This window comes from Silene latifolia, chromosome 2 (assembly GCF_048544455.1).
Source record: "Silene latifolia isolate original U9 population chromosome 2, ASM4854445v1, whole genome shotgun sequence".
In the NCBI taxonomy this organism is placed as follows: Eukaryota; Viridiplantae; Streptophyta; class Magnoliopsida; order Caryophyllales; family Caryophyllaceae; genus Silene; species Silene latifolia.
Window position 1 is genome coordinate 173,140,277 of NC_133527.1, and position 13,714 is coordinate 173,153,990.

General features: G+C 33.5%; 2 protein-coding genes across 2 annotated transcripts; both read right to left on the minus strand.

The window, feature by feature from the left end:
• Positions 1-4,680: 4,680 nt before the first annotated feature.
• Positions 4,681-5,421, minus strand: LOC141641650 (uncharacterized). The gene has a single exon (XM_074450305.1). It carries the CDS (start codon positions 5,419-5,421, stop codon positions 4,681-4,683), a length of 741 nt encoding a protein of 246 aa, XP_074306406.1.
• A 66-nt stretch (positions 5,422-5,487) lies between these two features.
• On the minus strand, positions 5,488-6,003 carry LOC141641651 (uncharacterized). Its single transcript, XM_074450306.1, has one exon. The coding sequence runs from the start codon at positions 6,001-6,003 to the stop codon at positions 5,488-5,490; it is 516 nt and encodes a 171-aa protein (XP_074306407.1).
• Positions 6,004-13,714: the final 7,711 nt, after the last annotated feature.

The window sequence follows — 13,714 nt, forward strand, 5'->3', positions numbered from 1 at the left end:
CCTTGTTTCATTATATAGTTGGGTGCTTGACGGTTGAGGTTTTTCTGGGGTTTTCAAATGAAGACCATTTTTAATATCCCTCGGTAGAACCCCGTCCATTGTTTGTTGCCTAACATATACCTTTTCTTCCGCATCCAATCCCGCAAAGTGCCGATCCAGTCCTTATAAACGGCTACGTTGTGGTTGCGTAGTCCACCACCCTCGGAGGTTACAATGTTCCACACTATCGTTACTTGATCATTTTTAGACACGAGATTTTGAACGGCATAAATACGAAACTTGCGACCTCCTTGGCTTTTCAAGATCATCCGATCTTTTTGGTAACCTATGTCTTTTACATCGAAAATAACATGCCAATAACCCGTTCTTTTTTCTGTTTTTAGCCCCGTTATTTGCTTTAACCAAAGCAAACCCATTCTCGAATGCGACTTTATTAGCCCAATTGAAAGCATCGTCATGCATTTCGAATTCTATAGTAGTCTCGAACAACGGGTTGTAATCAATTGAATTCTCTCCAAAAGTCTCCCACGAATCCTGTTACAAGAAATACGGACTATAGTAAGACAATAAAAAACATTCATAACCTAAATAAATTGCGTAAAACGAAAGAAAATAAAAATAAAATGAGTAATTCATGGCTAAAACACGAGACTCAACAATCGACCATAGCCATACATTATTTTGCAACGTTCAACCATGGCCAAACATGGAAAACCAACGTTCAATCATGGCCAAACAATAAAACTCAACGTCCAACCATGGCCAAACATTGATTTCCAATGTTCAACCATGGCCAAACAATGGATTCCAACATTTGGACCATGGCAAACGTGGAAATCCAACGTTTGGACCATGAAAAACGTAGAAGTCCAACGTTTGGACCATGGTGAACGTTGGTTTCCAACGTTTGGACCATGGGCTGAACGTTGGTTTCCAACGTTTGGACCATGGGCTGAACGTTGGTTTCCAACTTTGGTCCATGGTTCAACTTTCGGAGGCCAAATTTCAGATTTACGCAAAAAAAATCACAATTTCGCTACTACTAAGTTAATACGTGAAGTAAATCAACTATAGAATAGAATTAACAATGCCCAAAAAAATGAAAATTAAGCAAATAATGAAGCGATTAAGTTGTTTACGTACCGGTGATTCGGGATCCGTCATGTTGCTAATTGCTGTTGTTGGTTTTTTTTTAATTTAGTTGATTTTTTGTTGAATTTGAGAGGAATTTTTTTTAGAGAGAGAAAGTGTTGGATGAGTGGAAGGGCAGTTATCGTCTTTTTTTTTAATACGTCGTCGATATAAATCAGCCCCCTTAAAATATAAGACTAAATATTATGATATTTATAATCATATGAACGAGTTTTTCGCAAGGAATTTAATGGTACCATTTTTATATTTTTTGAACAATTATATTTTTGTAAATATTAAAGTCAAAGGCTTCGTAAATACAAAATGTCATATATAAAGAAATGGAGGGAGTATAATAAGATCTGATACGAACCTCCGGATTATCAGATCTGAATTATGGTTTCCCGTTTAAATTCGATTTACCAGTTTTGGTTAGAGACTCGTGCTGATAATGTGTTGTGAAATAAAAACAAGAGATAATTATAGAGAGAAGGTACAAAGAAGAAAAGAGAGACCGAACTCAATATTATTCCATTATGAGGAGATATATATACACATACAATGAGGGTAAAGCTTCCATAAGATAATACACTCTAGAATATTCTAAGATATGAACATCCATATAATATTATACTATAATATTTCATAACAATTTTAAATTTAACAAGTTAAGTTGCATTTATATAATGATCTCCCACTGAATTATATAAACGATTCCAAGATCCGTCTTTAATTAATTTCGATCATGGTGAGCCGATACATCCCAATCTTAATTAAATTTGGTGAGTTAACTTTTAACTGATTCTACACCTAGAACTCTTGGTCGACAAATTTCTTAAATTCATCTCTATCCCCGGAACTAAGACTCGTCTCTGCATCCCGTTGACTCCAACCAACTTTGATGCGTAACAACAATTATTACCCTACTTACCCAACGTAAAAAGGGAACACTCCGCTAAGGCGAGCGTGGCCCTAATGAAAAAGGGATTCATAGGTGCTACTAATTGGTAAGGCTAATCTCAATTTTAATTAAAGTGAGAGATCTTGTCAATTAATCATCTATCACTTTTAAGTGAACTAAAACGGTGAATTCTAGATGATTGTAAATTGACAACATTCCTATGAAATGATAAAAATGCATGTTGTGACGATTTGGCATAAATGCATGATAAACATGTAATAAAGCAATAAAGTCCTAGTATGGCCACCTAATAAATCTAGCTAATTTAATTAACTGGACTGTTACACTTTGGAAACCAACTCCTTTATCCCTTGAGTCTTCATTGGAACGCCTTCCAAGGAACCTCCATCTTTTGGAATTCAGAACTCCTTTCCGAAATAACACCGTCTCGTGCAAACTCCGTCTTTTTGAAAACGCATGAATAAATAAATAACTACTATAAACAAATTACATAGCTATTCATATCATACATTAATTAAAAGAAATAAAATAAATCTATTAATTAATTACAAATCGACGATATGATATTGTATTTAAATTACAAACCAACCGATATTCCCATATATTGCGAGTAATACCGAATTCTAACTATGACCATACTAGGAATAATTAGATGATTAATAAATAAAATCCATTAACCAACATGAATAATAAATATGTATTAAAATAAAACAAAAACATTCCAAATCGTCCTAACTTACCAACAACGATCACTTGAGCTCGATTTTGCGGAATAAATTGGACATTTTTTACCATTAAAAATTCCATAATCAACTATTAAAACAGTTTTAATATTAACCTATACTTTAATATTGTCTAACCCTAAAAATTAGTCCCTATTTATTATTTGGTGATTTATTAAGTTAATTGATCTTTATAGCCAAAATTACCCTTAAAATCATAACTTTTATGAAATAAAATCAATTTAATCATCCTTTATGAAAAAAATTGAATCTAATAATTTTTTACGTTCTGGTACCATACCAAAATCATGTTCATGTCAATAATTTAGCCCATAAAATCGATTTCTAGCAATTTCGCAATTTAATCGATAATTGTACAATTTTTACGATTTAATTCCAAATTAAATCATAAAAGTTATAAAACCTTCAAAAAAATTTTGAACATTTTAGAACAAATTTTAGTATCTAAAAATGGGAAAAATTTCGACCAAAAATTCGATGAATTATTATTGACAAAATAACCACTATTTATCAATTTTAATCAAATAAAAATTGATAATCATGTGAAAATTAATCATATTAATTTTTTAAATTCTACTTCTCATAAGTAAAATATGAAAGTTATTATTTTTGAATAAACATGCTTAAAATTAACAAGCAACATAATTTTGTTAACAATTAACTAAAATTAATGCATTTTAACTAGATTTTAATCGAAAATATGCAATTATAAGCTATAAAATTCCACAAAATTAAAATTTTTGACCCTAAACACCTTAGGACCAGAATATAACATGCAAAAGAAATTTTTGAGTAAAAACTAATTCTAACATCAAATTCCAATTTTATCCATTTATCTCATAAAGTGATAAAACCGTCTTAAAATCGACATGCATGTATTAACAATGCTCTCATACCACTTGTTTGGAATAAGACTCTATTTAGACTCCTCTAATTAGATGCCAAGTTACTTCTTAACTTAGTTTAATATGGTCTTATAACATGCATGCAAAAGGTAAGTTAGAAATAAGAAGAGAAAAAAAAATTCCTCACCTTGTAGAAATGGCCGAAATATATGGGCACAACAAGGACACCTTCCTTTGTTGTTCTTGAGCCTAATAATAGATGGATGATCCTCCTACCCAAAGTTCCAAAAGTAGGAAACCTCCTTCAAGTGCAAACCCAAGACTAGCAAAAAATACTTAGCTTTATTAACTAGATAAACACTAAGTACAATCCTCAAATAATATATGTAATAATACTACTCTTAGTATAATACATGATGTATATAATTTTAGGTGAATTTTGATGTGAATATAAGATGAAAATTGAAGAACAATTTTCTCCCTTTTTCTCTCCTCTTACACGGCCCAAGTAGGCTTTTTATGACCAATTTTTGTCCCAAAATTGTCACATGTAAATGGTGTGTAAGACCATCTCCAACCATGATTTTCTCACCTCCTCATCCCACTCTCTCTTATCACTTCTCACTCATCCACCTCATTATTCCTCAACTTTTCAATTTACAACCAAAACACTTCTCCAACAATAATTTACACTTATTCCTCATCACCCTCTTTCATCATTTATCTCTCTTACTTTAACATACCGCACACATTTTTTTTACATTAAAATCTATTTTCGTAATTTGTTCGGGTTTTCAACTCGATAATTAATCGATTTCAGTTTTATTATAGAAAAAAAGGTTAAAACGTTTTTTCTCTTAAAAAAAAAATATTTTCTAAGACAATTTCTAAAACATAAAAATTTAAAATTTAAAACATTATTTTACAAGGATACATTAATACAATATTTAAAAAAAATACCAATATTACATAGATAAATTAAAACGATAAAGAAAATACAATAAATTAAAATACCGTTGAAAAAGAAAATAATACAATATTAGTTGTGGTCACCAAATTTTTGCCAGATATTTTCAATTAGATCTGCTCTTAGGACTTGATGTGCCCTTGCATTTCTTATACGATTTCTGTTTTGAATATACGCAGTTATAGGAGCTGTATATCCAACTTCATACTCGGGATCTTCAACATTAAGATGACCTTCCTCATTCCCGTTATTGTCGAACTCAGTAGGGTCGGAGTAGTTAGCATACGTATCCCTTTCATCTTCCACTACCATGTTATGTATTATGATGCAACATTTTAAAATTTTGCGCATCAGTTGCTCGCTCCAAGTAAGTGCTGGTTTACGAATAACTGCAAATCTAGCTTGTAGTACGCCGAACGCCCGCTCAACATCTTTACGAGCCGCTTCTTGACGCTCTGCAAATAATCTATCCTTGGGTGTTTGTGGGAGTGGAATTGATTGTATGAAGGTCGTCCACTGTGGATAGATCCCATCGGTTAGATAATACCCCATGTTATAATGCTTTCCATTAACCATATAGTTAACACGAGGTGCTCGCCCATTCATCATATCATCAAAAATAGGAGAGCGATGGAGTACAGTCAAGTCATTACAAGACCCTGGAATCCCAAAAAAAGAATGCCATATCCAAAGGTCTTGTGAGGCAACTGCTTCAAGAATGACAGTAGCTCTACCACTTCGGCCTTGATACATCCCCCTCCAACCAACCGGGCAATTCTTCCATTGCCAATGCATGCAATCAATACTTCCCATCATTCCAGGGAACCCTCGATGAGCACCGATTTGTAGGAGCCTTTGGAGGTCGTTTGCATTAGGTGATCATAAGTACTCTTCTCCAAATGCATCGATAACAGCTTCAGTAAATTTTTCTAATGCAACAAATGTTGTTGATTCACCAAGCCGACAATACTCATCTGTTCTATCTGCTCCTTCTCCATACGCTAACATGCGTAAGGCTGTTGTGCACTTCTGCAAAGATGATATTGACACTCTACCACTTCCGTCAGGACCTGGAGCAAAAAATGTATCATAGGCTTCCGCTGCTTGCACTAGGCGAAGGAATACATGTCGATGCATTCGAAATCTACGCCGGAACAAGTTTGGAGGATAGGTAGGATTAGGGGAGAAGTAGTCATTGTAGAGGTTCTCGTGACCAGTTTCACGATTCCTCTCAATGTACCTTCTTTGATAAGGACGTCTTCGACGATTACGATTGATTATTCGAGATGCTTGAGATATAACAGGAACAATAGCTTCTTCTATTATTTCATTTTCATTTTCATTATTGTCATCACTAGAGGATGAAGATGATGAGAATTCAAATAAAAAATCCATTTGAGGTGAAAAAGAAGAAAGATGAGTGTGATGAATAATACAACTAAGAGATTAAGTATATATATATATATAGATACGAGAAATATCCAATCTTATCCGTAATCTAGATAGAACCAATCATGAGCAAACAACTGAGATTTCATTTATCCAATCGATATTATCCAATCTTATCCGTAATCTAGATAGAACCAACCATGATCAAACAACTAGGATTTCATTAAAACAATATTTTACAAGCCTACATTAATACAATATATTACAAAAGACAACACTCTGGAAAACAAAAAGACAATACTCTGGAAAACGAAAAGACAACACTCTGGAAAACGAAAAGACAACACTCTGGAAAACGAAAAGACAACACTCTAATAATCTAGCTGTTTTGCAAGTCTTGAAACAGTGATAATTTCCATTGTTCTTCCGCCGGAGTTAAATTATTCCTTGATGCTAAAGATTGATATGCATTCCATTTGTACAACCTTTCATCCTGTTGGAGCTTCTTATTAGCGAGAGCCATTTGCTCAGCCCTCATATCTATCTTTTTATTTTGATATTTTATTTTCTCCCATTGCAATTCCGCATCGCCAGACTTTTTTTCACCAAAACGGTCACCAAATCGGTCAATGCTTTCAGCTAAATAGGCAACCTCGCCTACTTTCATTTTTCCTTTGTTCTTTTTAGCTGCCTTTATACCTTGAGGGCGTTGCCTATTCATATCTACTTCATCGTCTCCACTATTTGGTGTAGAAAATCCGCCATCATTTAACCTGAATCTCTTACCACTACCCGCTGAGTCAGGGTCACTACCAAATGTAGGGGTATCTGGATCAGGACACTCATTAATATCAACATCATCAATAGACATAGTCTTTCGAGACTTATTTTTTCTTGCACTGGTACCAATGTTGTCTTCAACATAGCGCCCGACAATTTCTTTCCATTTAGGATATTTTTTTAACAAAATCCATGCACGTTCATATTGAAACTTACCCTCTGTTTCATCATGAAGTGCGTGAGCTTCTTGAATTACATCTTCCTCGTTCATTCCACTAGATTTTCTCCTAAGAGCTTCTTCATAACAACCAACCCATTTCATAACACCGGCAGATATTCTACGAAAGCGACCACCTAACATGCCTGGATTTCTATCTTTAGGCATGAGAGCTGGATTAGCTTTACGTGCTTCATCAAATAACTTTTTGACTTTAATCCAAAGTGCATCTTTCTTTTGATTTGTGCCGATCCTATTATCAGTTGAATGTCTTATAAAAGATGAAATGAGTGCTTCATCTTCTTGAACTGACCATCTTGATGGTGGTTTTGATCGTTCAGTTACAGTTACAGTTACAGTTTGAGTTTCAGGTACTTGGTTTTGTTCAACCTCATTATCCCAATCACTCATAGAATTTTCAGATAAGTTAATTGACGGCATTTGGGATGAAATTTGTGGATAACTTTGTTCATAATTTGAATAATTTTGGATATTTTGTGGGGAAGGATTATAATTTTGATTAAGGTCATATTCTGGAGTAATTGAGTTATTTTGTGGATAACTTTCAGAGACATTTTGTGGATTTGACTCTACCACTCGAGGAATCAAATTGTTATCTTTCATTATCCTTAAAATTTCTAACATTTCAGTTTTATAAGGATCCATGATAAAATTAGAAATTTTTTTAGAGGGTAAAGGAAATAAAACAAGTAAGAAAGAAAATGGTGTGTTGATATATGTCAATATTAATAGTTATTTATAGAGAAAAAACTATGAATTGTAATCTAGTTAGACCAATCATGATCAAACAACTGGGATATTATCCAATCTTATCCGTAATCTGGATAGAACCAACCATGATCAAACAACTAGGATCTCATTTATCGATATTTATCCAATCTTATCTGTAATCTAGATAGACCAACCACGATCAAACAATTGGGATATCGTTTATCCAAATTTATCCAATCTTATCTGTAATCTTGATAGGCCAACCACGATCAAACAACTGGGATATCGTTTATCCAAATTTATCCAATCTTATCTGTAATCTTGATAGGCCAACCACGATCAAACAACTGGGATATCGTTTATCAAAATTTATCCAATCTTATCTGTAATCTTGATAGGCCAACCACGATCAAACAACTGGGATATCGTTTATCCAAATTTATCCGTAATCTGGATAGAACAAGCCCTAATCTCTTCTCTATTTAAAGTGAGCTTCACCAACCCATAATTTGCACACAACTCCCCTTCTCTTCTTTATTCTCTCTAAAATCTCTCTTATCATTTTCTTTATTCTTCATTATGCCTATGAATAATGTTGAAGAGGTTCATTATTTACAAAATAAAATTGATGAAATTGTTAATGGATTCAAGGGATTATTCCACCGCCTAACGATAGTGCTGAATAATGACGTTATTTGGAACTTCTTGCAACGAGGTGAACCCCGTCTCACGTCACTAGCACTAATGATGGGACCGCGTTACAGACACAATAATCCACACGTTCCTGATGAAAACATAACCAGAGGTACAAATATGTGTTATAATTAACTCGTTATAATATACATTTTCGCTTTTGCTTTTCTTAACTTTATACCTTTATGTTCTTATTCAGAAATTGTCATATTGAAGAGGAATGAATTAAGCAATCTAGAGGCTGAGGTTATTGAGTTATTCAAGAGGTGTGAAACGATCATCCCTCCCATGACTATACATCACCTATGCTCGGCCACCGGTCAGATATTCGCAGGCCCGCTTGAGAAGATCGATTTATACGAGATTTATTTCAGTTATCAAGAGGAGGAGTTATGGAAGCCAAAGGATTCTTCATCAGAAGGTTATTCCACTGACTAAGGAATTAATTAGTGGCGTTGTCATGAGTTGTCACCTTTATTTATGTGTTAGCTTTATTTTCGTCAGCTTTATTTACGTGTTAGCTTTATTTTTTGTCAGTTTTATTTATGTGTTGTCAGTTGTCAGTTATCAATGTAATCGTTTTTATCAATGTTATTCAATTACCCCATAAATTACGATTCTTAAACGTCTATTAAAAAACGATATGTAAGAGAGTCAAAAAACATCAAAGAAGGAAGAGAAGGAAAAGTGTGTGGATATATATCAATATTACTACCTATTTGAAGAGAAAAAAAAGATACAAATTATGGTGTAATTATTATTTTTAAATAAATTAGTTACATATTAATTATTGGGAAAAATAAAATTTGAAGACAAAATAGTAACAAAATACAAACATGAATTAACATAATCTCCACCAAAGGTGGGCCCCCTACCTTGGATTGTGTAAAAAAAAAATAATTTAGAATTTTGGTTTCACGCACCGCGTTTTGTTCCTTGATATTCCGCACTGCGTTTTCTTCCTCATTCTTCCTCACTTTTCCGCGATACCATATTCATGGTTGGAGAGCTTTTGTTCCTCAACTTTCCTCTTCCTCAATTTTTCGCGTACTGCCTTACTCATAGTTGGAGGTGCTCTAATGGGTATTTATAGGAAACTCAAATGTAAACAATTGAGTGATTGTGACAAAGCACATGCACATGGTCAAGCATCATTTTTTTCAACAAATTGACAAAACTTTAGAGTGTAAAACACTCCTCGCTTACACGGCTCATGTGGGTCATTTGGGTCCATTTTGATTTTTGACATTTGTCCCTCAAATACATATTAGTCTTATATTTAATTATCCTATATATAATTAAATATTAATTTCATTATTTAACACTTACATAATACAAATTAACAACCAATACACACCTAACTTTTAAGTGTCACTTGAATATTTTATCAATATATAAAGTGTGTTATAAAATCCAATTAGTTAATATTACAACCCTTTGTAACTTTAATTAACTAATTAACTCCGCCTCACAACATATGCATAAATAATATATTATTTAGTAAATTAACTATTAATTTCTAAATATTATTTAATTTTAAACATATTAAAATTTTATTAGTCAGATATCATATAATTGAATAATAAACTCTCTTGGCCCGAGTTCCAAACTCGTCTTAAAAACAAACTCACATGACTAATTCTTTAGTCACATTATTCAAGGGACTAATTAAATATATCTTTATATAAATAATTAATTTTTTTATTTGGGTATCATTCTATAGGTGTGACCAAAAGAGATCAGTTAAACACCGTCGTCACACGACAGTAACGTCTAACGATATACGTTGATCAACTGACGAGTATAAAATAAATATTATATCCCTAATATTCTGTTTATGAAATTTATTATGTAGATGCACTATTGAGGAAGGCACCTACTCCAACAGCGTCATGAGAAAATGCCGCTTGGAGCAGCATAACAAAAACTCTTGAACTTGTAGCCGCTTGGAGCGGCTCAACATTGGATTCCGACGACTCTTTTAATTCTCCTTTATTTCGTCAATTATGTTCATGTTTTATGAGGCATTGTGGAGATTCTCCTTGAAGGCCTATATAAGGAGATGTTGTCAATTTCGATATACTCTTCTACGTTTAATCACTAGGAACACAAAATAATTTCCAATTTTTAGTTTATTTTAGTGATTACTTCTTACTAGTTTGATCAGCTAATTCGTTTTATCATTAATCTATTGCTAGTTTAGGAATTTGAATCTTTTGTTCACTGGCCTAGACATTAGTAGCAACTATTGTTCATCAATTGTATGCTTTTCATCATTAATGAATTGTAAGAAAATATTAATCATATGAATAATTAAAGTGTAGAACAGGTTGTGTATGCATTTATTCATCTTTGTTGGCTTCTGTAGTTATAATCTATGGCATGATCGTATTTAGATACGCTTGGAATAAATTGTCATCACCATAAAGGTTGTTTATGTGCGCTTTTCGCAGTGAATAACTAAAAAAAGGAGAAGTAGAAAATTATATTTTCACAACAAAGTATTTAAGAGTAACAATAGTCTAAAGGAGTCAATGATAAAATCTATATCATTTGTGGAAATTGTAAGACCCGATACCTTTTTATAATTTGATTTACTCCAATCTTTTAATCATTTAGTTTGTTAGATTTAGACTCAAATCACAAACACCCACTAAATTGATTAATCACATTATAACTATTTACATATACACGCACTAAACATAGACTTTCCTTGTGGGATTGAACTCTACTTACCCTTGCTATTGTTAGAGTTTGTAGTAGATTATAAATTGTTAATTTGGAGTCTCACGACAAATCTAGCCACCCCTTCACCACACTTTAGAACCCTTAATAACACCCTATATTCACCTCATATTAACACCCAGAAACCCAGCAAACAGACCCTAATCTCATGCACAAATTCAGACAAAAAATAGAACATCAATTTGTTCATTTTTCGTGTTTGTTCCTGAGGTACTGTTCTCCTTCATTTTTCTTCCATCTATGCTCATATTTTATTCTGTTTGTTTGCACATTCAAATACTTCACACTCTCACGATTCTAAAACATCCAAGAACGTAGAAAACAGACTTTGTTTGACCCTTCAAATCTTCTATTGATAACAACCAATGCAATAAACGTGAAAATCAATTGTTGAAAACAATCATACCTCTAATCGACTTGCATGATAAATCATTAACGACCCAAGACGGTGTCCCAATTCACATGTAGCTTGAGAGTGGAATAATCTCTCCTTCTCCTTTTTATTTTCCGTCTTTTCGTTTGTTTTTATTGTTGTACATATTTATTGTATTGTTTGTTTTTGTTCGTTAATTACCATAATATAACTACGAAAATTGACTAGGATAGTACGAATACGACAATAAAACAACTAATCCAATAGTAAGATGCAAGTGGCAAAAAAAAGTATTTGCTAGGGGAAAAATTCATGGCTAAATACATTTTAGCCACGGGTGTTACATATTTCGTGGCAAGAATAATTATTAGCCACGTCTATAGCCTAATTTTTGGCGCAAGTGAATTTTGGCAACGGGAAATGTTGTCCAGGCGCATAATTTTTTTTTTGCTAAGGCATTGAATGAATTTTCCCATCGCCAGGTAAACCTACGGCACGAATTATACATTCCTGTAACATAATTTGTGGCGTAAGTGTCAGTTTATTGTAGTGCTTTGGTTTTGGCACAAAGACCAAGAAAAAACGATGAGACAAATTACTAGATGACAAGTGGACCAAATTGAGTATGGAAGATCAAATTGTCCATCAAACACAAAAAAGGAATAGGCAGCACATACATCTTATAAAAATCAAATTGGCGAGGCCAGTGATATTCAACACATAAGAAGAAGCTGCGCTATCCCAAAACGTATCCATAATTTCCTCTTCGAAGGTTTTGAAAGTTCCAGCCAGTAGCTTGAGTTCAAGACAAGTCTTTGTTCCGGCATTTTCACAAATAATTTTCTCTATTGCTAGATCGAGCGTCGATTGCACATGATTGAAAAAATCATCCACCAACTCAGCAAACACATAATTTCAACGGACTTCCTAGTTTAATCCGGAGAATAAAATTGGTTGTCTCATCCAATATAAACTCGGTAGCATAACCTACATCACTGGTTACAACAAAACCAACACATGACCAACATCTTCAACATCACACTCTCACAATCCCAAGATATGACAATGTTAATATCTTTCATAGCAGTTGCAGAAACAAAACAATGTCATTGTAGGAATAAATCGAAAAATCTAACACGAGAAAAAAAAAATTGAAGACTCACCACAAGCAACAGCCCTATCCATGTAAAGATGGCCACTTTCAGTTAGAAGATAACTCTGTCACCGATAATAATCAGGACCACCCATGGAAACAACAAGATGGAAGTCGTAACTATTACAGGCATTAAATGGGGGCTTATTATGATTCAACAAACATATCTCGTTCTCGTTCACATTTCTCGCATTGCCACAAATACATAAAAGAAAATATAATTTTTTCCCATCTTGATTTCCAAAATCTATGTAAACGAACACATGAAAATCTATTAAAGATAAAATCAAAGAAAGTTTTATAAAATAACGTAAATGTTTTTATTTGGACAGTGATATTACCTCGTGCATGTAATGGATGACAAATCAAAGCACAGTCATCGCAAAGTACAACCCTATCCTTAAAACACTTGGTAGCTGATGACAAATCATAGTCGTCGAAACTTATAAGTTATTAACACCTATAATGGATGACAAATCATAGTCGTCGAAACATATAAGTTATAACTGTTGGAAAAGAGTTAGGAGGGCTATTCCATTGTTGATGCTATATTGCGAACTGCGTTGTTGAGGTAGGCGTTGTTGGGTGAGTGAGTGTCAAGGTTGGAGTATGAGAGTTGAGTGGTGTTAGTTAATGAAGTGGTATGTGAGCATGCTATATAGGATGGGTGTGAACTTCGAGGACGAAGTTCGTTTTAAGGAGGGAAGACTGTAATACCACGGTTTTCTAAGTCTAGTTTACTCGACTGGGTAGGGCTAAATCGGCCGAGTAGGGTGTCGTGTGTTTTCTGGTCAGGTTACTATCCAGAAATACTCGGCCGAGTAGTGAGATACTCGGCCAAGTACATAATACCCCGTAATTTGATAAGTATTTATAAGAATAATTTATGAAATTCAAATAATTAGTTAATGACATTTATAATAATAATTGCAAATAAGATGTTAATTAAATAAGAAAATAAATAAGAAAATCGGGAATTGGACTTAAAGGCAACAAGGATTTTGGCCGTCTGCCATAGGTATGT

Coding starts and splice junctions, on each gene's coding strand:
- LOC141641650 (XM_074450305.1), bottom strand. CDS start 5,421: ATGGGAAGTATTGATTGCATGCATTGGCAATGGAAGAATTGCCCGGTT.
- LOC141641651 (XM_074450306.1), bottom strand. CDS start 6,003: ATGGATTTTTTATTTGAATTCTCATCATCTTCATCCTCTAGTGATGAC.